Source organism: Scyliorhinus canicula, chromosome 9, assembly GCF_902713615.1.
Source record: "Scyliorhinus canicula chromosome 9, sScyCan1.1, whole genome shotgun sequence".
NCBI classification, from domain to species: Eukaryota; Metazoa; Chordata; class Chondrichthyes; order Carcharhiniformes; family Scyliorhinidae; genus Scyliorhinus; species Scyliorhinus canicula.
In genome coordinates this window covers 28,330,993-28,357,114 of record NC_052154.1, presented here as the reverse complement: position 1 = coordinate 28,357,114, position 26,122 = coordinate 28,330,993, and the positions used below count along the sequence as shown (strand labels likewise).

At 42.7% G+C, this 26,122-nt stretch overlaps 1 protein-coding gene across 4 annotated transcripts in view; it reads right to left on the bottom strand.

The window, feature by feature from the left end:
- LOC119971178 (myosin-3) overlaps positions 1-26,122 on the bottom strand; it is a 1,049,419-nt gene that overhangs the window by 751,132 nt on the left and 272,165 nt on the right. For all 4 annotated transcript variants that reach the window (XM_038806379.1, XM_038806381.1, XM_038806380.1 and 1 more), the window contains exon 7: positions 14,261-14,393. In XM_038806379.1, coding sequence (XP_038662307.1) covers positions 14,261-14,393 — 133 coding nt within the window. The remainder of the gene's footprint in view (positions 1-14,260; positions 14,394-26,122) is intronic.

Sequence of the window (26,122 nt, the reverse complement as noted above, 5' to 3'; positions counted from 1 at the left end):
TCACGCCATTTGGCAAATCAAAATGGAACCCACTGTGCCTCCCCCAGCACAAAGCATTCCCACATTCAACAATCCATCCCTCTCACTGGCAGGCATTGCTCATTTTTTACGCTTGTCACTTTCCATAAGGCATTTTCCACAATCACATGCCTGGTAGCAGGCAGCAATGGGAAGGATGGGACAATGGAGCTTTGGAAAAAAGGTTATGGTTCATAAACAGTGAACAGAAAAGTGACAATGGAACATGTATTAAACACCAAAGTGAATTCCCTTGAGCAACTACAAATCCTTTCTCCAGTACTCCAACATGGTGCAACGCCTGTGCCTTTAGCAGCTAAATCATGCTGTTCTGATTGCTTAGATGCTCTTGGCAACATCCTATGGGTATTGGAGCCCATGACCCTTGTGCCAAAGATGCACTTTCTACCTGTACGGGTTCAATCTCAGCCAGTGAAGCATGAGGCAGCATATGGATTCTGACACATGTAGGGTGGCAAAGGGAGAGGAATGGAAGCATCTTGAACAGAGCCCCTACTTCGTCATCTTTTCTCTCATGATCAACCCTCCGGCCAATAGCGAGCCACTTTGTTGCACTTCAGTGAGGCATTGCATGGCCAAAGCAAGGTTTTCCTCCATGCTGGTTGAGCTTAATTGTGCAGATCGGTGAGGGTCAGCATGCACTCAGTTGCCTGCTATATCAGATTATCCATGCAGGTGACAACCCTTTCCATGGACACCAGTGCAGACCTGAAAATCATGTCACTCATACTAGAGATGGTCTCCTCTGATCTCTCTCCAAAGATTAGGAGGTTAGGTGGACTGGCCATGATCAATGCGTGGGATTATGGGGATAGGGTGGGGACTGGATCTAGGTAGAGTGCTCCTTCAGAAGGGTTGGTGTAGACTCGATGGGCTTAATTGCCTCCTTCTGCACTGGAGAGATTCCATGATTCAATCATGTGCAGTGCATCAAGAGAGAGACAGAATCTCACATATTTTCTGCTGCTGCTCCATAATAGTTATTTTTGTTGATGATACCTGAGGCCCATAGGTTTGAAGGTCCTGTATCCTCCAATAAGGTACTGCTGTACTCATCTCCAACACCTACAGCTGCCCATTCATGATGTATGCTTCATCATGTGATAACCCAGCTATTTGAATTGCAGGCGCCAACGAGGTATGTATGTATGAATTGGTGGTGGGTTCACATGTGTTCTGTGATGGTGAATTTGCAGAGTGAACTCCCCTAAGGAATTATAATCCTTATCTGACACAGTCTCCTGTGGGGCCTTGGTAGAACAAGTGTGAGATGAAAGACATGAATCAGAACTGACAAGGTGAGAGAGTTTTAGGCCATCATTATGCTGATCATCATATGTCAATGGATGCTAACATCAAGTTTACATGAGTGAGTCTTTTATGCCATGTGACTGTGTTATATTTCATTTTGCCACCATTTAATTGGGAGAACACATCTCTCCATCCCCAGTGGCCAACATAATTAAACCATGATCGCCAGCATTCCTCTTCCACGGGCATCAAAGTGCCCACACCTGGTGTTCTACACTCTATTCTCCTCCAAGTCTAAAAAGAAGACACTATTGAGACAAGCTGTGGTATGTTTTGAGAGGATGGAAGAGATTGAGAGGAAGAAGGAGGCTTATGTGAAGATGAGACGTGATGGTTCAGTTGGCTCGCTTGAGAGTTACAAGTTAGGTAGGAAGGCTCTAAAGAGAGAGCTAAGAAGAGCCAAGCGAGGACATGAGAAGTCTTTGGCAGGTAGGATCAAGGGTATCCCTAAAGCTTTCTATAGGTATGTCAGGAATAAAAGAATGACTAAGGTAAGAGTAGGGCCAGTCAAGGACAGTAGTGGGAAGTTGTGCATAGAGTCCGAGGAGATAGGAGAGGTGCTAAATGAGTATTTTTCGTCAGTATTCACACAGGAAAAAGACAAAGTTGTCGAGGAGAATGCTGAGATACAGGCTACTAGACTAGAAGGGCTTGAGGTTCATAAGGAGGAGGTGTTAGCGATTCTGGAAAGTGTGAAAATAGATAAGTCCCCTGGGCCGGATGGGATTTATCCTAGGATTCTCTGGGAAGCTAGGGAGGAGATTGTTGAGCCTTTGGCTTTGATCTTTAAGTCATCTTTGTCTACAGGAATAGTGCCAGAGGACTGGAGGATAGCAAATGTTGTCTCCTTGTACAAGAAGGGGAGTAGAGATAACCCCGGTAACTATAGACCAGTGAGCCTTACTTCTGTTGTGGGCAAAGTCTTGAAAAGGTTTATTAGAGATAGGATGTATAATCATCTGGAAAGGAATAATTTGATTAGAGATAGTCAACATGGTTTTGTGAAGGGTAGGTCGTGCCTCACAAACCTCATTGAGTTCTTCGAGAAGGTGACCAAACAGGTGGATGAGGGTAAAGCAGTTGATGTGGTGTATATGGATTTCAGTAAAGCGTTTGATAAGGTTCCCCACGGTAGGCTATTGCAGAAAATACAGAGGCATGGGATTCAGGCTGATTTAGCAGTTTGGATCAGAATTTGGCTAGCTGATAGAAGACAAAGAGTGGTGGTTGATGGGAAATGCTCTGACTGGTGTCCAGTTACAAGTGGTGTGCCACAAGGATCTGTTTTGGGGCCATTGCTGTTTGTCATTTTTATAAATGACCTGGAGGAGGGCGTAGAAGGATGGGCGAGTAAATTTGCAGATGACACTAAAGTCGGTGGAGTTGTGGACAGTGCAGAAGGATGTTACAAGTTACAGAGGGATATAGATAAGCTGCAGAGCTGGGTTGACAGGTGGCAAATGGAGTTTAATGCAGAAAAGTGTGAGGTGATTCATTTTGGAAGGAATAACAGGAACGCAGAGTACTGGGCTATTGGTAAGATTCTTGGTAGTGTGGACGAGCAGAGAGATCTCGGTGTCCATGTCCATAGATCCCTGAAAGTTGCCACCCAGGTTGAGAGGGTTGTTAAGAAGGCGTACGGTGTGTTAGCTTTTATTGGTAGAGGAATTGAGTTTCGGAGCCATGAGGTCATGTTGCTTGTACAAAACTCTGGTGCGGCCGCATTTGGAGTATTGTGTGCAATTCTTGTCGCCACATTATAGGAAGGATGTGGAAGCATTGGAAATCCATGCCAGCATATTGCCCCTCAATCCCAAGTGCTCTAATTTTGCTTACTAACCACTTGTGTGGGACCTATCTGAAGCCTTCTGAAAATCCAAATACCCCACATCTACTGGTTCTCCCTTGTTTATCCTGCTAGTAACATTCTCAAAAAATTCCAATAGGTTTGTCAAACATGATTTCCCTTTCATAAATCCATGTTGACTCTGTCCAATCTAACCATTATTTTCTAAAGTGCCCCATTGTTGCATTCTTTAGAGCAGATTCTAGCATTTTCCCTACAACGGATGTCAGGCTAACAGATCCTTCCTTATATTTGCGTTAATTTCCTCTTTAACAAGAACTGCAACTCCACCACCGTTTCCTTTTTGTCTGTCCCTCCTAAATACTGATATCCCTGACATTAGTTCTCATCCCTGGTCACCCTGCAGCCATGTCTTCATAATCCCGATTATATAATACCCATTTACATCTATTTGTGCAATTAATTCATCCGTTTTATTGTGAATATTTTATTGCAAATGCTTTACTGAAGGAGCAAGTTGTTTGAAGGTTCAGGCTTGCCTTTAAGGGAGGAATAGGTTTAAGACTAATGACCCTTCACCACCGCAATCCAAACATTACTATATAACTATTCAATTTTAATAATAATCCAGTTCTATAAGATTCATTTCACAACAATTTCACAAAAATAATAGTACCAACAAAAATGTAAGAAGGTAGTGAAATCCCTACCCCAATGAAATGAAAAAAATGAAATGAAAATCTCTTATTGTCACGAGTAGGCTTCAATGAAGTTACTGTGAAAAGCCCCTAGTCGCCACATTCCGGCGCCTGCCGGGTAGGCTGGTACGGGAATCGAACCGTGCTGCTGGCCTGCTTGGTCTGCTTTAAAAGCCAGCGATTTAGCCGAGTGAGCTAAACCAGCCCCTGGATGCTCCAATTCTTTGTCTTTGCCTCAACACATTTATTTGTTGGTGGCAGTCAATTTATATTTGCTATGATGAATGTAGGAATTTCAGATATATTGTATTATACATATTGGGTGAAGTAAGGTTTAAAAGCCTATGTTAGAGTGTGTTTGACTGCTTAAGTCATGTTTTTAAAAAAATCTTTGAAAGGCAACAAAGCTTTTGGGAGCCAGAGGTGCAATTAACCATCGCAAAAAGCTTGGGCTAATGCAGTTTGTTTTGATTAATGGTATTCCCTGTGGAATTAATTAGTTTTCAGCTTGAGTGAGATGATGTCATTGCTGGGTAGAGATAAGGCATCAAGCTTTTGAGAAGGCATTTTCAGTTCAGTTCTGTTCTTTTTTTTACAAATTTAGAGTACCCAATTCCTTTTTCATCCCAATTAAGGGGAAATTTAGCGTGGCCAATTCACTTACCCTGCACATCTTGTGATTGTGGGGGTGAGACACAGGGAGAATGTGTAAACTCCACATGGACAGTGACCCGGGATCTGGTTCAAACCCGTGTCCTGGGCGCCATGAGGCAGCAGTGTCAACCACAGTTCCACCATGCTGCCTTAGTTCTGTTCTGTTCTGGATGAACTTGGGACCGCAAATCAGGTTTTGCTCCCTGTAGTTTGGCTAAAAAGAGATTAACAGTCTTTAAAACAGTGCAGACCTGTCCAAGGGCAAGGGGGAGCTGAAACAAGCCAGTTGAAACAGCTTTTGAAGATGTACAGCCAGAGTTTTGGCATGGGTCTGGCTGGAGTCAGATCCTGCCTTTAAAGCAATATCAAGAGATCTCTTTCTCAAAGAAGATCTCTGTAAATCAAGTATTCCTCGTACCATTGGTGGATTTAGAGCTGAGATTGTTGTTTTCCTGTTGTTTAAGTGGAAATAGAGATAGCAATTAAAGGTAATGTGTTCACTGTATTGAGTAATATTGTTTATGGGGTAATAGTATGCTATTTTCAGATGTGATGTTCAAAATTGTAACACTGTGTTGGTCAAAAAGTTTTTTTTTAATCTACCATATCCCTACTTATTTGTGCAATCACTCCTGGAGCAAAGTATCCTTTCCTCACAATCTCACAAAATTAAAGTAAAATATTGGGATTTCTGTCCAGTATCCTAACCACTGTTGGAGTCTGGTCTGGGATTGTAACATTGGAGTTTTAAACATTACTGATACTGGAAGATTGGATATTTAATGTAAAATTTAAAAAAAGGATTGTTCATGTGTGTCTTTTTAGAATCTACCTAATGTTTATGATGCCATATTCTACAATTTTATAAATTTTAACAAAACTGATATTCAAGATTAGCCGTTGTAAACTACACTGTACATTTTTTGAATTCATTGACAGAATGTGGGCATCTCAGACAAGGTCAGAATTTATTGCCCTTCCCTAGTTACAATTGAGAAGGTGGTGGTGTTCTGCCTTCTTGAACTGCTGCAGTCCCTGAAGAGTAGATACACTCACAGTGTTGTTAGGGAGGGAATTCTAGGGATTTGACCCAGTGACTGCAAAGGAATAGTGATACAGTTCCAAGTTAGGATATGAGTGACTGGAGGTGAACTGATGGTGTTCCCAAGTATCTCCTGCCCTTTGAAGGGGGGGGTCCTGAGATGAGACCCCTTAAATTGGATAGCTAGGATAGCATTAGAATAGTTCTGCAGAACTTAGTATATTGAGGATTGAGACTAATCATAGAAAATATACCCAGTAATCATTATTAACCATTAAACATGCATTCTTAGAACAAAGCAGTAACAAGCATTTAAACTCTTGCTAAAAGCAGTGCCTGCAATGCATGATGGGATTTAAGCTAGCTAACTTGCCCATGTACTTAATACAAACAGAATCAGACAGAAATAATGTGGTCAGGAATAATATAGCCAGCTCAATAAGCAGTTCTTGTCAGAAGCCCCAACATCCTGTGTTCAGACAATCCATAGTACAAAGAGGAACCAACTTCAACATCCTGCATCCAGACGAACAATGAGGTGGGCAGGAGCTGATTGAGATAAGCGACGTGGGAGCAGGGGAGAGAAAAGGACAGTGGATACGAAAACACAGATGGCTAGGGAACAGGGTAGGGCTAAATCGTGAGCTAATTACGCAGTCACCATGCTGCCTAAAGTAAACTTCATTGGTCAAGATAAAATCGACAGCTACAAGGATTGGATCGAGTCCAACTGGGGTGGACTACTAATTTTTGGAAATTGTATCACTGTTGGATCCAGAGCAATGTAAAGTAGAGTGGTTTTGGCGCTTATCCAAATCACTTTCCCTCAACCAGAGTTGATGTGTCCGCAGGTCTTTGTGTTTAGCTGAGCTGTAACTAAGAGGGAGGACCCCCACATAAAAGCCAGCTCAATACTCAGTCCCTGAAAACACCCCTACACCCTTGGCCTTCGAGATGATAGTGGTCATAGATTTGGAAGATTCTGCCTAAGGAACATTGGTGAGTTCCTGCAGTGCATCTTATAGATGGTACATCCTGTTGCCACTGTTCGTCGGTGGTGGAGGGATTGAATTATTGCGGAATGGGTAGCAATCAAGCGGACTGCTTTAACCTGGATGGTGTTGAGCTTCCTGAGTGCTGTTGGAGCTTGACTCATCTAGGCAAGTGGAGAGTATTCTATCTCACTCCTAAATTGCGCCTTGTGGATGGTGGACATGCTTTGGGGAGTTACTCACTGCAGGATTCCTTGTTTTTGACTGCTCTTGTAATCATAGTATTTTCTGGCTAACCCAGTTCATATTCTAGTCAACACAGGATGTTGATATTATATACCAAAACCTGGAGCGCTCATACTTCTCATTGGAAAATGGCAAGAATCATACATAATTTGAGTTTGTGTTCTACTTAATTTGATACCTCAATCCACTGCCATTCATTATACAAACACAACATATTATACAGACTATAGTGTCAAATAAATATCAAAAGTGAAATTCCAATAAATATATAATTGTTTTAATGTGTGGTGAATTTGCAATTATGAGAGTTAAACATTTAATAAAAGGAATCGCAAAATAGGAAAATCATTCTGAGTTTTTTCAGATATATTTTTGTATGCGTTTACTTTATAATTAACTATTCTTAAACACCTTTATATTGCATTTTCCTATTACCTTTATTTATGCTGGTCACTTTTGTCCCTTATGTTTCTCACCATTTTTACACTCTTCTCCAGACCAGATTATTTATTTGACATAAATATATAAACAGAAAGACAATATCAATATTCAGGATCCTTGTTCTCTGATGTGCACTAGGTCTCTGGACTCCAATAAAGAGGAAAACAATATTGAAGATATAATGAAAAAAGATTAATGTACAGATTCTAACATCATATTGAAAGTCAGAATGACATATGGCTGCTCTCTGTCATCCAGCCAAGCTCCATAAGCCTCTTCTCATTTACTTCTCAATATTTTAAAATCACTTATCTGAAATTATACACTATTGAAACCATTTCTCATTTGGAATCTTAGGTAATTGCCTTCTAACATGCCACAACATAACTCCATTAGCCAAGAGAACTCGAAAAGATGTTTTAAACATATAATTCATTTTAATAATTATTCAACGCTATTGATTTTTTTTGAGCTACAGCCCAAAATCATCAAATATTATGTTACGAGCAGTTGCCTAAAATTTTCAACTTCCAAGGTCTAAAAATGTTATTGCATGGTATTTGTGCACAAAGGCTACAATTCATAATGGATATGCGCAGGTCCTAGTTAAAGTTGCAGTTTTCTGCTGCCACCTCACTTCCATGAATGTATCTGATGGTTTAGTGTCTGCCATGTTTTCATATGCCTCTGCATTCACCAAGAATTCATCAGCGTTCACTGGTAGCACATGTGGTAACCAAGTCCTTAACATCCTGAACGACAATCTGTTCCTCTTAAAGGGAAGATTTATCAAATTGCAGGAGACTGCAGCTACAACTGCTGCAATACGAAAGGAGGAACATGAAACAACAGAGTGAGGGCTCCAAGGCCACATATGGTGTTGGATGTCTTCATGGTTGACTTGGCTTGGCAACAGCACCACAGGAAGTCGAGTAATTTAATGTAGGTAGTCAAGGCCAGTGAATACACCTTCCAAGCACATCTTCCACCTCCCACTCCACCAGCCTCTCATATTGCTTAATGCACCTAACTCCATCACTCAGCCAAGACCAATCAGGACTCACACTGAGCATCCAGATACTCCCTCTCGCTCATGTACCGATGCTGCCAGCCTCACACTCATACCTTAAGAAAGGAAGTGAAGAAGAGATACCATCACGCGATCATACATTGTCCATATAGACCACACCAGCATAGATGCTGACATTGTGCATCCGTTAGAGATGAGCGCAAGCACCAGCTCACCAAAGGGAGAAGACTGACAGTAATTCTGCTATAGAGGGCCCAGATGCTGACCTTGATGGATCAGGCTATGGTGGAAGGTTGATACATACCTATATGTTCCATGCACTAGAAAGCCAGCCAGGAACCCTGTGCTTAATGTCAAGGAGCATGGAGAAGCATTGCCCCAACCTCCCTCATAAAGTCAAACAGGGGGACATTCACTGATAATTGCACCATGTTTAGTCCCGTTTATATCTCCTCAGTTAGTGAGGTAGTCTGTGCTCTCATGTAACCAGACCTGGACAATATTCAGGCTTAGGCTGATAGGTAGCAAATAACATTCACACCATATAAGTGCCAGGCAATGGCCATCACCAACAAGGGAGAATCATAGGTGAAAGGACACATGAACATGGATAAATAAGCCGGAAGTTGAGTATTGGAGCAAATTTCTAGTTGGTGTGCTATTTATAATTATACAGTTATTAATTAACAGCAAAGTATCACAATCACTGATTATCATTTTCTTTTACTGCTGCTCTGCCGACTGACAACTCAAACTACAGAACAAGCATCTTGTGAACTAGGAGGAAAACTACTAATGCAGGTTCACTCCTTTAAGGGAACAATACAGAATTTGCAAAAACAAAATATGACAAAGTGCACAATATATTTGCACAGGGACAGATACTGCAACTCAATTAGGTGCAAAGTAATGGAAAATGGTCTTTTGTTTACAATTCCACACTTGAGGTCTACCTGAGTTTGTTCATACCATTGGGAGGAGGAGGAACCATCAAGTGAGGTTAACTGCTTTCCCGCAGGGAGTGAGCATCGCCACATGTGTCAGCCGAGGCTGCTTTTGCACATTTCCTAGTGGCTATTCAGGAATGATGCATGCTATCACCCAACTATGGCCATGAGAGGGCACACAATGATGTATAACAAAGACCAACTCAAATAAGTAGGTGGTTAAAATCGGAGAGCAGATAGCAACAGGGAAGTAAGTCGGAACTTATATATTTTCATTTTTGTGTTACTTCTTGAAATCTTATTTGCTGAATATTTAGATCTTTTGACTTTCCTATTAGCACTGTTACTATAAACTATCAGTTAATCAGTGATTTGTAGAGCTTTGGAAGATACGAATGCTTTTGAAGTTTGGCAGGAGAACTATCAGCAGGTGCAGTAATTAAAGCAGTACATCTGAAATACTATTCAGTCCTCGTCGCAGTAAATATCATCCTCTTGCTAAGTAGTATGGTTACCCCCCACCCTCGCTAGCTCTTGTCCTGTAACATGAATGCTAGGTCTGTCCTACCCAGCCCTTCCTTACCTGCAGTCGGTCCTTCTCCCTCAGGTGCGTCTTTTGGAGGAAGACTATGTCGGCTTTCATACTTTCAGGTGAGTGAAGACTCTGCATCTTTTCACTGGGTCGTTAAGTCCTCTCACGTTCCAGGTGACTATTCTGATAGGGGTGGGGGGTTTTATGTGACCCCAGCACCGCGGGATCAACCATACTTACCTTGTGGATGTGCCACTGCACTCTGGGGTATCTTTGATGGGCGCATCAGTGGTGGAAAAAAAGGTTACTGATAGTGGGGGATTTAGCACTGGCAATGCCATTGAATATAAAGATGGTAAAGCTCTCTCTTGGTCATTACCTGGCATTTGTATGGGCGGGGGGTGGTGCGGGCTCCAGCAGGAACCATAGACATTAAATGACTGTCAACCTTGCCATCAAATAAGGAATGTTGGGAGCAGGGTATACAGAAGGCCGGAATTGGAGAACCATAGGGTATGGCCTGAGTAGCAAGGTAGAGGAGACAGCACAAAAAAGTTGGGGAATCCCATGGCAAGACTGGTAAACAAGGAAAATCTTTCTGAAGTTGGTATATTGGGAGATAGGGAGCCATCAGATTTAGGTGACAATTGAGCTGATGAGTGAGAATGACTTAAATAGGGAAGTTGAAAACAACTGAAATTTCATAGAATCATAGAATTTACAGCGTAGAAGGAGGCCAATCGGCCCATCGACTCTGCACCGCCCCTTGGAAAGCGCACCCAACCTAAGCCCACACCTCCACCCTATCCCCGTAACCCAGTAACCCCACCTAACCTTTTGGACACAAAGAGGCAATTTAGGACCTAACCTGAACATCTTTGGACTGTGGGAGGACACCAGAGCATCCAGAGGAAACCCACACAGACACGGGGAGAAAGTGCAAACTCCACACAATCACCCGAGGCCGGAATTGAACCTGGGACCCTGGAGCTGGGAGGCAACGGTGCTAACCACTGTGCTGCCCAAGTTGAAGTTGTAGTTTGTGTCGGAAAAAGTTTAGAAAGCCAATGAGAAAAGTATGCAAGAAAGTGAATTCTGAAGTAATAAAAATTTGGGCAAGAGCTTTGGTATTGAGAATGGTGTGGGGTGTAACACAGATCATGTTGCAGATGTGGTAGGATGTGAAGTCAGTTATGAATACCAATGTGGAGTTTGAATTTAAGCTGATGGTTGACCTGGACACCAAGTTTGTGCATCACTCTGTTCAACTAAAATGACCAATAGGAGATGGAATAGAGATTGAAGTAAGCAAGGGCTGAAAAAAGGTGTCAATTTAATGCGATGTTCAGTCAGACAGAATTCTGGCTCCAGACATAATTTGAAGACGGTTGGGAAGTTTGATGCCATACAATAGACAAAGAATTGAGGACAGTAAAGGGTGACATGAAATTGGAAATAAAACTAAAAAATGCTGGAAATACTCAGCAGGTTAGTTGCATTTATGGTGAGAGAAACAGAATTCTGGACCTCAGGTAGCTCTCATTCTGGCAGCAGCTACCACCTCCTTGTTGGAACTGCTGAGCAAAAGTGCTGCCAGCCTCTGATGAGTCGGCAGCCCTCGACAAACTGGACTAGCCGCCCCTGAAGTCCTGGTTCTGTGAAACGCACCCATAATCCCTCAACTGCCTGATTGGTCGGGCTGTTGCCTCGTGGCGGTGAGGACTGGGATTCCATCCTGGCCCCGGGTCACTGTCCGTGTGGAGTTTGCATATTCTCCCCGTGTCTGTCTGGGTCTCACCCCCACAATCCAAAGATGTGCAGGGTAGGTGGACTGGCCACGCTAAATTACCCCTTAATTGGAAAAAAGAATTGGATACTTTAAATATAGAATAAAAAATCTGCCTGATTGGCACATAATATCAGTTGGCCTTCGCAGAGGAGGCACTGCAGGCCTCTCACTAGTTCTTCAGTCTGTGGCTGGGGCCTCTGTCTCTTTCATTAAACTCCCCTCAGAGTTGATGGTTCAGGTCAATTACCTTTCATCAGATAGAGTAATAGAGTACTAGAATCATACATTACAGAAAAGGCCCTTCGGCCCATCGAGACGTGCCGGTCAAAAACAACCACCTAACCATTTTAATCCTATTTTCCAGCACTTGGCCCATAGCCTTGTATGCCCTCAGATTGTAAGTGCACATCTAAATACTTCTTAAATGTTATGAGGGTCTCTGCCATCACCACCCTTTCAGGAAATGTGTTCTAGACTCCCACCATCCGCTGGCTAAAAATGTTTTTCCTCACATCCCCTCTAAACCTCCTGCCCCTTAAATTAAATCTATGGTCCCTGGTCATTGTCCCCTCCTCCACCAAGGGAAGAAGTTTGTTCCTGCCTACTCTATCTATGCCCCTTATAATTTTATACATATCAATCATGTTCCCCCAAGTCTATCCATTTGTTCGTCATAACTAACACTCTCCAGCCCAGGCAATATCCTGGTAAATCTCCTCTGCACCTTTTCTAGTGCTACCACAACCCTCCTGTAATGTCGATTCCAGAACTGCACACAATACTCTCGCTGTGGCCTAACCAACGTTTTATACAGTTTCAGCATAGCCTCCCTGCTCTAAAACTCTATGCCTCGGCTAATAAAGGCAAGAATATCATATGTCTTCTTAACCACTGTACACACCTACTCTGCTACCTTAAGGGACCAGTGTACATGCACACCAAAATCCTTCTGATCCTCGGTGCTTCCCATGGTCCTGCCATTTATCATATATTCCTTCCTTCACCTTGTTTGTCTTGTCCAAGTGCATCACCTCACAGTTATATGGCTTGAATTCCATTTGCCACTGATCAGCCCATCTGACCAGCCCGTCTATCTCCTCCTGTAATTGAAGGCTATCCTCCTATTTATCACCCCACCAATTTTCATATCATCTGGAAACTTACTGATCAACAAGATCAACAAGACATGGACAAGATTCAAGCTTGGGCTGTTAAGTTGCAAGTAATATTGGCGCTATATAAGTTCCAAGCACTGACCATCTCTTCTTGACATTCACTGGCATTACAAATATCAAACCATCCTGGGGATTACTGTTGACCATAAACATTACTGGATCAGTCACAAATACCAAGAGTATAAGAGCAGGTACAAAGCTGTGTATTCTGCGACGGGTGACTCACCTCCTAACTTTCCAAAGACATTCCACCATTTACAAGCCACAAGTCAGGAGTTTATTGGAATTCTCTTTACTTGTCTGGACAAATGCAGCTCCAGCACCACTTAAAAAGCTCAACATCATTCAGGATAAAGTAGCCTGACTGATTGCCATGCACCAATCAGCTTAAGCATTCACTCTCTCTACCACAGGTGCATGTTGACTACAATATATTTAAAATGCATTGCAGAAACTTGCCATGGCTTCTTCACCATCACCTCCCAAATCCATGACTTCTAACAGCTAAAAGGACAAGGACAGCAGGCACATGTATCAACACCACCTTCAGGTTCCCACCCAATTCATACACCATCTTGAGTTGGAAATATATTGCCATTCCTTCATCATTCCTGGGTCAAAGGTAAGCAATGCCCTGCATAACAATACTGTTGAGTACCTTCATTAAGCAGATTGCAGCAGTTCGAGAAAGCTGGTGGCCATTTGGTGACATAGGCAATAAATGCTCACATCCCATAGATGTACAAAAACGTACTGATGGAGGGGTCTCTTCATGCTTCACAAGCCACATTTAGCTGTCTGAGGTTAAGAGAGGGGATTGGCTTGGTTGTTAAGCTTCAAAATTGCACCATCGACATCAATCAGTTTCGCACATTGATCAACACCATGTTCTACCTTCTTTATATTAAAACCAGCAGACATCAGCTATGGACATGAATGGTAAATGTTCTTACCTCCCAACTGAACATGTTTCTTTGATCACAGCATGAGAGGGCTGCGCATGGCAGTTCAATCCCCTCCTCTGTGGAGTTCCTAACATCATCACTTTTAGAAGGCTCCCAGTAGAGACTAGCAACCTTTTCACAAGAAGCAAGATATAAAGTACAAAAGGGGGAATTGTCCATTATCTGCTTTTAGGTGCTAACTCAAGTTAACACAGTAGCAACATCAATGGAAGCCTGGGAGCAATACACCTACTCTCACTGCAAAGTAAATGCATCATCTAGAGAATAAAAGGAAGCAAGTAGAAAAATGTAATATCCTCAAAAAACTATTTCTCTCACTGGGATGATTCAATGCCAGAGCAGCTGATTGTTTAACTGTTACATAGTTACTTGCTTGAATTCTAATTCAATGGGATGAAAGTGTATTTTGACTTAAGGCTGACCAAATTAGCTACATTATTAACATACAAGAATTTGAAGATTGAGAAACCTTACTTAAGTGATAAGAAAAAGTTAATCCAACCGAAAACTGTTTCTCCTGCATTTTGTTAATGACAATAGAGCAACATATGCTACTATGTTTTACAGATTACATCACTGGACTCTATCCAACCTCATATTTTGACTGTTGTTGAAGATAAACAGCCTCTCGAAGCTGGATCTGTAAGCTTTGGATCGCTGATTCTTTTGCCGCCAACTGGAACTTAATCTCTTCATATTCCATTAAAACCTCACCGGAATTCATGCTGCAGCACAAGACAGATCGTTAGAAAAAGAGCTGGAATCTGAGAAATAAGAGTTTACAAAAACTCAGCTGTTAGATTGATACAACACAAAAACATCTCAATTAAATTATATTGCTAAATTACCATTTGTATAGCTTATCCATTTTAAAAACATTTTAGTGCACTGTTATCCCAAATTATGTTTTAATTTGTAAAAAATCCAAATAATTATCATATAATTATGATTTTTATTGTAACTACAGAACATTATGCTTCATTTTTCCATAATCCTCTGAAACAAGTTGGTGCTGGTTTTTGAGAATAAGGTTTGCCAAATAATAGAGATGGAGATAAAGACGAAGAGAAAAAAAAGTGTACTTCTGACAGATATCAGATGGAAAATACAATTGAGAACCAGGTCAAATAATGACGGTTCAGAAAAAAAAAATAAGAGGAGCAAAGTATGAGAAGATGCTGGCAACTAACATGAAAGTCAATCCAAAAGACTTTGGTAAGCATATATAAATAGCAAATGTTGGTAAGAGGAGGAGTGGGACCAATTAGGGAACCAAATGGAAGCAGAGAGGCATGGCTGAGATATTGAATTAATACTTTGCGCTGTCTTGACCAAGGAAGAAGATGCTGCTGAAGTCATAGGGAAAGAGGTGATGGTTCAAGATAATTATATTGCAAACCAGATGGTAAAGTATTAAATTCGGGACAAATACGTTTCTTAAGAGGTTTAATTACAGAATATAGCATTGCATATGTCTGCCTCCTACCTGTCACCCCCAATGTGCTAGCAGTTGCCCTTTATACATTTTCTATATACTCAATTATAGGGAATGGCAGCTGGCATGACAAAGCGTGCAATTTTCAGCAACAAGGTCACAGATTTGTGTGACCATCTACTTGGAGAGCATATGGCACTGAGTCTTCGTCATCTCCAGAAACCTCTGTCTTTAATGGTCAACCCTGTGTTAAGGATATGACCTCTATGGCATTCCTGTCTCTCTTTCCTTTCCTATCCCACCTTTCCTATCCCACCTGCTGCTTGGAGTTCCATCTTGCCTGTGGATGGTATTGCCACTCAGTGCCACTGAACCCAAATCTGACTAGGCTGGTGGTCAGCCAAATAGAAGGCACACTAAAAATAATTTTTGCTTGGACAATTTTAGTTAAATACATCCCTAAACCTGCTGTAAACAAGTAGATGTTAATCACCCCACCATTAGATAAATTACTATCCAACTGTTACTTGGCATATTGTTGGCAGTTTGGAAGCTAATGTCACTCACACTGTATGAAATATTGGAGCACCAATGCTTGGCTCCACAGAAAAGTGAAACACAGCCTGATTCTCCCACTCTGAGTTCTCGATCTCAGACACCTTGTTAAGGAGGAATGGTAAATAGGCAAATACACATCGTTTTAGATGTCGTATTGGGAAGGATTTGAAAAGAAAATTCTAAACTAAGTCAACTTTTGCTGCTCTAGCTACCATTCCAGATGAGTAGTATTGATGGTATTCTCAGTTACAATTAATATATTTCGCTAATATCCAGTAAACCGATAATTTATTAATTTAAAAAACATACGAGGGAAGCTATTCAGTTTGCCATTAATATTAAGGTAATTGAGCTACATTGAAATATATCATTCACAGTGGATGGTTAGGGGATCTTAAGGAACAACACAGAAATAAGATTTTTTTTTAAAGTGCTGGAAAAACTCTGCAGGTCTGGCAGCATCTGTGCAAGGATGAACAGTGTGAACATTTTGAGTCCAATATAATGAAATATGATTGATGTCTAGACACTAACGTTGTCAAGGGGTATGGGGAAAGAGTGGAAGTATGACGTTGAGATAGAGGAACAGCGATGATCATATTAAAGGTGGAGTAGGTTCAAGGGGCTGAATGGCCTACTCCTGCTCCTATTTTCTAAGTTACATAGAACAGTACAGCACAGAACAAGCCCTTCGGCCATCAATGTTGTGCTGAGCCATGATCACCCTACTCAAACCCACGTATCCACCCCATACCCGTAACCCAACAACCCCCCCCTTAACCTTACATTTATTAGGACACTACGGGCAATTTAGCATGGCCAATCCACCTAACCCGCACATCTTTTGGACTGTGGGAGGAAACCGGAGCACCCGGAGGAAACCCACGCACACAGGGGGAGGACGTGCAGACTCCACACAGACAGTGACCCAGCCGGGAATCGAACCTGGGACCCTGGAGCTGTGAAGCATTTATGCTAACCACCATGCTATGACATTTCTTCAGAACCCAATTCAGCTGTGAAGAAGCGTCATAAAATTTGACTCGAAATTTTAATTCGAATTTCCTCTCTCCGAGCTACTGCCAGTCCTGCGAGTTTTTTCAGCATTTTCCGTTTTCATTTCAAATCTTCAACATTTATGCAAAAAAAATGAGATTATTGCACTGGCATTTTATTTACAAACCTATATAGAAGTCGCAAATACAGGTTAAAAAGGCAATTAAATAAATCTAATATTGATATTTCAACATTGTTAGGAAAATAAAGGTAATTTTAAGAGATTTATTTCATAGGATTTCATAGAATTTACAGTGCAGAAGGAGGTCATTCGGCCCATCAAGTCTGCACCGACGCTTGGAAAGGGCACCCTACCCAAGCCCACACCTCCACCCTATCCCCATAACCCAGTAACCACACCTACCCTTTTTGGCACTAAGGCAATTTAGCATGGTCAACCCACCTAACCTGCACATCTTTGGACTGTGGGAGGAAACCGGAGGGAACATGCAGACTCCGGACAGACAGTGACCCAAAGCGGAATTGAACCTGGGACCCTGCCGCTGTGAAGCAACAGCGCTAACCACTAACACAACATTGCTACCATGCCACCCTGTTTTGGTAAATATTAGAAACGAGGCATAGTTTTAATTGGGTTTAATTTCTGTGTTTCATGATTCTGTGCCTGGATAGGTAAAACTTAGGCAGCATGGTAGCATGGTGGTTAGCATAAATGCTTCACAGCTCCAGGGTCCCAGGTTCGATTCCCGGCTGGGTCACTGTCTGTGTGGAGTCTGCACGTCCTCCCCGTGTGTGCGTGGGTTTCTTTCGGGTGCTCCGGTTTCCTCCCACAGTCCAAAGATGTGCGGGTTAGGTGGATTGGCCATGCTAAATTGCCCGTAGTGTCCTAAAAATGTAAGGTTAAGGGGGGGGGGGGTTGTTGGGTTACGGGTATAGGGTGGATACGTGGGTTTGAGTAGGGTGATCATGGCTCGGCACAACATCGAGGGCCGAAGGGCCTGTTCTGTGCTGTACTGTTCTATGTACAGTTAGATTTGTGCTGAAAACAAAATTGTATACGTTGCGTTGGCTTCAATTCCAACTGTGATTCTATTGTGCTTAGAGAGGACTACCATGTGAAGAATAAATAAACCAGATTGGTTGCTTAGCAATTGAAGTCTTGTAGAGTAAGGAAGCTTTTAAGTTTTAGTGTAGTTCATTTGATTGCAGTTGGAGACAGGACACTTGGACGCAAACAGCTCTTAGCACTGTCAGGAGAAGCTGGACAGGATAAGTGAGTTGCAAAGATGCAAGCTTCCTAAGGAACAAGATACAATCCAGATAACCAGGGAGTTGGGTGAAAAAGAATGTTTAGACACCGACAGTTAAGAGACCAGAGACCAAGGTATTGTTCAGAAGAGTTCAAGGAAAAGTAAACAAAGGGTTTTGAATCGAAGAGGCAAAAGCAGTGACCAGATTTAAAGTGGAAAAGCAGACTTCAGAGATAAAACACGTGATGCCATTTTATTACAGTTTGGGAATCAAGAGTTAAAGCAACCGTGAACATTTTGTACAGCAGTCAAGATGAGCAAATACCCAAAGGGGTTGGAATAAATCCTGGAGTCGATTTGGAGCGGAGCTTGGTTGAAAAGAGTCATTTGTCAAACCTGGATAGGATTTCAGAATGCAAAAGCTAAGGAAAAACATTATTGTGAGAAAATATTTTAATGCATGTTTTGGAAACCCTCAAGTGACAATCACCTGTGGGATGCAGAGGAGAAAACCACAGTCACTAATTTGGGTTCGGAGTGCAGTGGGTGTATTTGATCACAGCCAATCTGTGTTCTGAAAAGGGGCTTTGTCACCCATGTGGAAAGCCTATAGTTTCTCCAGATGCAGTACATATTAGCCAGATAATTCAAGAAGAACTCAGTTCATTTTCTTCCTACAGACTAGAATTCTTTGCAATGATTCAACACCTGCTATCCCCTTCAGCACTGTTTTAACCTTTTCAAATTCACAATGATCTCTCCATCAGTGTCTGACCATTTCCTGGGTCAGCCTTACCACTCTCAGTTGGAGATAATGGATGTGCCAGTTACTCCTATTCCCTGAAGAGCTCCCATCCTTTCACCACTGTCAAATGTGTTGGAAACTGCTGTAAGGTGATCGCTTGCAAAGCATTGCTCACCAGCTAGATTCCCGGTTTATCGTTGCGAGTTGAAAGACAGGACAGCTGCAGAGTCTATTAGCCAAGGGTGTTCAAATAAAGTAAACCCAAACAGTGTTCATAAATAATTTCTTCCCAGAAAGTGTGCCTTTCCTGCAGATTTTAAAGCAATGCGAATTAGTCTATTTGTGGAAAGGCTTTCCAATGGGGTGATTACGAATAATGTCATGAAACAGTGGCCCCATAAACAATGTGATTTTGCTGTATCATAAGTTAGCTCTAACTCTTAATTGCCGATAATTATGAAAGCAAGGCACTTGGGCAAAAAGCAAGAAACAATAAACTTACAGACATAAACTGGACTTTACTGTAGAACTCCAAGTAATAGGGAATGGATTCTGATGGAGAGTGAAGCTTCAGTCCCCCACCAGCGGCAGGAGAGAGTTGCACACCCTCTGCCGGAGGAAACATGCAAATGATTGCTTTGGAAGCCTGATTCTCCAGCCGGGATTCACACAAGCATTACTTGGTTCAAGTATTTTCAAGCGTGGCCATGATGCAGTGGACCCAGCGGTGGGTCAAGAGGTCAATGTAAAACGGAGGGTGCAGCCAAGTCCATTGGAAGGCCCCCCTACACCCTACAATGCAAATGCTGCTCCCACGTCCGACCCCCCCCACCCCAGCTCCCTCCATCAGACCTCCCGAACAGTTTTCTGCCTTGAAAAATAAGACACCAAAGCACTAAGCTGGTTTGATGTGATGAAGAACAGTCAATTGTGGCAATAATATTTATAAACATCATGGTTATCATCGAAGCAGGTTAATAGTGACGCGTTCAAGCGTGAAGGGAAAGTCATATCAACAATCCACCAAACAACTTCTCCAGAGTATTAAAACTGTCAATCACTGGCCAATGCACTGTATTACTGTGTGAAATTGAATGGAAGACTTATATTTCAAAGGCTATCAAGGGATTTGAAGTCCCTTGAAGTGTACTTGGCATTCAAGGAAACCTTTGACACTGCTGCTTTAAACACTTTTGTCTGAGGCAGCAGATGTTAGGAAAAGGTAAGTGATATGCAGTGATTGTTCACTCCACTGCCTGGACCTCTCTGCAGCTTTTAGGCACATGACTCTGATGAGGGTCTCTAATGGGGGGTGTCAGGTCACCCTCACGCAGTTGTGCTGTGGGGCGGGGTAGCCCATTATTTCCATGGTCGACGGGAGGATGCCCTTACTTGACACCAGAGGGAGGGAAGTAAGATTTGCTTGGGGGGTGGGGTGGGGGAGGGAGGCCTGCCGCCGTACCTTGGCATTATGCCATCCATTCAAAATGGCCACCCAATACCAAGTCTATAATGGAATCCCACAAGTTCTCCTCCATGCATAAATTGGCATAGAAAAGGAGAAGGAATTGTACTTGGGAGCTGTTCCTAGCGTCAGTGGAGACTAGTTGTGAATCACCACTGGCGGGAGCATTTAGTCCACGGAACGGAGAATCCAACCCAGGATAGCTGTTAGAGAATGCTGAAGGCATGTTGCACTGCAACCCTGATGAATCTGGAAACCATACTTTTTTGGCACTTCATATCACAGCATTGCCACTACATTTGAAATATTAGCATCGTCCCCACAAGTAGCATTGTCTGACTTTACCTGTCTCAGTTCATCTACTACCATATTCATGCCTTTTGTTACCATGAGATGTGACTATTCTAAAGAACTCTTGATTAGTCTCCCATATTCTCTGTTCTGGAAACTTGCTGGAAAGAATGGGCTCAAAGCTCTGTGCAAAGTTGATGACGGACTCCAACAGGCACCTTGACATTGATGGCAGATTTTCTGGAAGGCCTGCAAATACACCGAGCTTGGTGTTGCACCATCCTGCTTCTAAGCTATCTAATGTACATGCAGCGTTAATACCTGGGCTGATGGCTGTGGATAAGTGAATGACAGTGTTTCTTCTTCATCTCAGACCTCTTTTTCGGCTTTATTGTGTTATTCGTGAAGCAAGTTTGTGTCTGTGTCTGTGACTAATTTAATTAAGCTGGGGACTGGGTGTATGCAGGGTTGAGGGGATCAAAGAAGTATAGGTGTGAAAGACATGCACTTGAAATATAGAGCCAATTTGAATTTAGGAGATGAAGATTTGCTGTGTTTTGTTGTTAAAGTCCAAAGGAAAATAAAAAGTGGGTTACAACTTGGAACAGGTCATAAATAAATACGGAAAGGTTATTCAATTGTTGGGTAATACGAATAGCAAGTGCTTGAAATACTCAGCGGGTCGGGCTGCATCTATGGGAAGAAAAACAGAGTTAACATTTCAAGTTCAATATGAGTCGTCTTCAGAACTGAAGAGTCACAGTCAACTTGAAACATTGACTCTTATTTTTTCTCCACAGAAGGGCAGCATGGTGACGCACTGGTTTGCACTGCTGCCTCAGGGCACAGGGGTCCCAGGTTCGATCCCGGCTCTGGGTCATTGTTCGTGTGGAGTTTGCACATTCTCCCCGTGTTTGCGTGGGTTTCGCCCCCACAACCCAAAGATGTACAGGGTAGGTCGATTGACCATGCTAAATTGCCCCTTAATTGGAAAAAATGAATTGGGTACTCTAAATGTACTTTTTAAAATGTTTTCTCCACACAGACTGCCAGACATGCTGAGTATTTCCACTGCTTTCTGCTTTCATTCCATATTTCCAGCATCCACAGTAACATAAGAACATAAGAAATAGGAACACAAGTAGGCCATTCAGAACCTTGAGCCTGCTTTGTCATTCAGTAAGATCATGGCTTGATCTGATTACGGTCTCATTTTCCCGCTCTCCGTCCCTGACACCCTTTATAACTCTTCACTTCCTTGTCAATCAAAAAGCTGTTGAATACTCAGCATTGAATATATTCAATGACCCGTCTTTCACTACTTGCTGAGGAAGAAAATGTCCAAGCACTAACGACACTCATGGAGCTTAGATTTTTCCTCAACTCCACCTTAAATGCAGTCTCACAGTGCCGACGTCCCAGGTTCGATCCTGGCTCTGGGTCACTGTCCGTGTGGAGTTTGCACATTCTCCCCGTGTTTGCGTAGGTTTCGCCCCCACAACCCAAAGATGTGCAGGGTAGGTGGATTGAACACGCTAAATTGCCCCTTAATTGGAAAAAAATGAATTGGGTACTCTAAATTTATTTTTAAAAATCTCCACCTTAAATGGATGACCTCAGTGAAGAAAGATGATATTTTAAATATTTAGGGGGTTTATTATGTTATTCTCTGAAGCAGGTTTGTGGCTGCGTGTGTCTGTGTGTGTGACTAATTAAATTGAACTGGAGACTGGGTGTCTGCAGGGTTGAGGAGATCAAAAAAGTCTAGGTGTGAAAGGCATGCATTTCAAGTAAATATGGCCAAGTTGAATTTAGGAGATAACGGTTTATTGTGTTCCGTTGTTAAATTTCAAAGGGAAGTAAAAAGTAATTTACAACTTGGAAAAGGTCATATAAAATACGGCAACGTTATTAAATTATATTTGACCCAAAAATGGGGCAATAAAGAGAACATAAAAGATTTTATGTTCTGGGAAGGTTGAGTTTTGAAGAAAGGTTAAGAACAATGGACTCAAAAATGAAATAGAGAAAAGTATATTTAAGGACTGGTCCCTCAAATGCACAGAATCTCTAAAGTGCAGAAGGATAGTAGGCCCATCAGATTTTCACCGATCCTCTAAAACTCACCTGCCTAAGCCCACTGCCCTGTAACCCCGTAGCCCCACCTAACTTGCACATCTTTGGACACATTAAGGGACAATGTGACATGGCAAATTCACCTAATCTGTACATCTTTGGACTGTGGGAGGAAACCAGAGCACCTAAAAGAAGCCCATGCAGACAGAGGGAGAACATGCTTCTCCACACAGGCAGTCATCCAAGGTCAGAATCAAACCCGGGTCCCTGGCGCTGTGAAGCAGCAGAGTTAACCACTGTCACCATGTGAAAGCTGTGTTGGGACAGGCCATGCAAGAACCCGTGCAGTATTGTTCTGTTCTGTGGACAGAACTGTGAAGAAGCAAAGGAAGGCTGTTTTCAGAAAGCAGGGCTTTGTTTTGAATTTCTACAGCAGAGTGGGAGCAGGAGAGAAGCCCTGTGACATACCTCCCCTACAACAAGTGAGGTTGCCTTGTGGTAACATGGCTGGATTTATTTGTACATTAAATATCTATAAGGGATTGTTGCCTAAGGGGGTGTTTGAGAGTCTGACCAATTAGGAAACTTTTTGGGGAACGTTCTGTAAGACTAATTTTAACGACTTCCTGTGATGGCCATGGTCTGACTGGTCGTACATGAACTGTCTCCTGCTTGGAGGTGTTCGTTTTTGCCTGTTTCTGACCACCTAATGGGTGATTTTTGTGGATAAAGTGTGAGGAGAGTGGAGGGAGATTGTTTCTCCCCCGGACTGGAATGGAGGCAGGGTATCAAACCCAAAGCCCTGGCTTTTTGTGGACTCAGCTCCACTTACCCACCCGCTCATCATAAACTTTAATTCCTTTACTGTTCAAAAATCTGTCTATCTTTGCCTAAAAAACATTCAACAAGGTAGCCTCAACTGCTTCAGAGAACAAAGAACAAAGAAAATTATAGCACAGGAACAGGCCATTTGGCCCTCCAAGCCTGCACCGACCATGCTGCCCGTCTGAACTAAAACCCTTTTGGGGACCATATCCCTCTATTCCCATCCTATTCATATATTTGTCAAGACGCCCCTTAAAAGTTACTATCGTATCTGTTTCCACGGCAGCATGATGCTGCAGTGGTTTGCACTGCAGCCTCACGGCGCCAAGGTGCCAGGTTCGAACCCGGCTCTGGGTCACTGTCTGTGTGGAATTTGCACATTCTCCCCCTGATTGTGTGGGTTTTACCCCTGCAACCCAAAGATGTGCAGGGTTGGTGGATTGGCCATGCTAAATTGCCCCTTAATTGGAAAAAAATGAATTGGGCACTCAAAATTTATTTAAAAAAAATATTTGCTTTCACTACCTCCTTTGGCAGCGAGTTTCAGGCTCGCACCATCCTCTGTGTAAAAGACTTGCCTCGTACATCTCCTCTAAACCTTGCATCTCGCAACTTAAACCTAGCACCCTAGTAATTGACTCTTCTACCCTGAGAAAAGGCTTCTGACCATTCACTCTGTCCATGACCCTCATAATGTTGTAGACTTCTATCAGGTCGCCCCTCAATCTCAATTGTTCCAGTGAGAACAAACCAAGTTTCTCCAAACACTCATCATAGTTAATGCCCTCCATTCCAGGCAACATCCTGGTAAATCTTTTCTGTACCCTCTCCAAAGCCTTCACATTCTTCTGGTAACATGGCAATCAGAATTGAACATTATATTCCAAGTGTGGCCTAACTAAGGTTCTAGAAAGCTACAACATTACTTGCCAATTTTTAAACTCAATACCCGGTCGATGAAGGCAAGCATACTGTATGCCTTCTTGACTACCTTCTCCAGTTGCATTGCCAGTTTCAGTTGTAGCCACCGAAGCTGGCCACTTCCTGACATAAAATGGAGAATTGAAATGCATGCAGGGAAAATTGGACAATGTCAGAAAGGCAAGCAGGTTGCAGAACCTCTCTGTGTATTCTGTCGGTGAAGAAACCAGACAGCATAGAAACTAGCAAGTTTGCATACTAATTGAGCGATTCCCGGGCACAATAGACACAACAATTAGCTGCAATCGAAACATTCTATAGCAGGTCAGACTTGTCGCCGCCAACGGAGTCTGAAACAAAAGGATACAGACAAGTTAGAAAGAACCGCCCCGCGATCGAGGAACAGCCTCAGTATTGGGGGATTCGTATCAATCGATTGGGATGCGACCCAATCGATTGCCAGTGAGTTAGGGGTCTGCCCAAAAGGGCGCGAAGCCCCTGGGACCTATAAAAGAAAGGTCCCAAGACGAATTCGATCTCTTAGCCGGCCCTCCCAGCAGAACACCTTTGCAGCAGCTCTCTAAGAACTTGAACATGAGAAGGAGAGGCCTGGCCAATTGCTACACCGACAAGTAAGTGTCATACAACGCCCGCTACGAGAATAGACACTCCTGACCTCTTTAGTCCACACCAACTGGAAGCCTGCGGATCCAGGACAGAGCACAAGGCCATTGTTCCCTAATCCGCCAGTTCCCTTATTCCACATAAGTATTGGCCTATTAGTGGTAGGAATAGTTTAGTCTTAGTATTATATGCATGAGAAGTAAATAACTGTGTAATAATAAACGTGTCTTGTTTTGAATTTACTAACTGGTGTATTGAGTCATTGATCTGAACTTAAACTTGAACCTCGTGGCGGTATCATAAAGATACCTGGCGACTCTAGAGCTAAGGAATAAAACAGAGCCAATTGAGTGTAAAGCACACTCACCCAGAACGAACAACACAGTAACATGTGTACCTGTTCACCCAGATCTCTCTACCTATCAATACTCTTAAGGATTCTACCATTTATTGTATAGTTCCCATCTGTATTGGACCTTCCAAAATGCATTACCTCACATTTTTCCAGATTAAACTTCATCTGCCATCTTTCCGCCCAAATCTCCAATCGATCTATATCCTGCTGTATCCTCTGACAGTTATCGCTGTCGGCAATTCCACCAACCATCGTGTTGTCCGCAAACTTAGTAATCAAACCAGTTGCAATTCCTCCAAATCATTTATATATATCACAAACAGCAAAAGTCCCAGCATTGATCCCTGAGGAACGCCACTAGTCACAGTTCTCCATTCAAAAACGCACCCTTCCACTACTACGACCTTCTATGACCGAGCTAGTCTATCCATCTTGCCAGCTCACCTCTAATCCTATGCGTCTCCACCTTCTGCACCAATCTGTCATGAGAGACAGTGAAATCCTTACTGAAGTACATGAAGGGAACATCCACTGCCCAACCCTCATCAATCATCTTTGCCACTTGCTCAAAAAACTTGATCAAGTTAGTTAGACAGAACCTCCCATTCACAAAACCATGTTGACTGTCACTAATACGTCCACTTATTTGCAAGCGGGAACAAATCCTGTCTCGAAGAATCCTCTCCAATAATTTCACTACCACTGACGTCAGGCTCACCGGCCTTTAATTACCTGGATTATACTGTTCAACAAAGGAACACCACTGCCTATTTTCCAATCCTCTGGGACCTCCCACATAGCCAGTAAGGATACAAAGATTTCGACTTCCGGTGGCGGCAATGTCCGAGTGAGCCGCACATTCGGCGGGCTCTCACTCCGGCGGGCGTTTAGG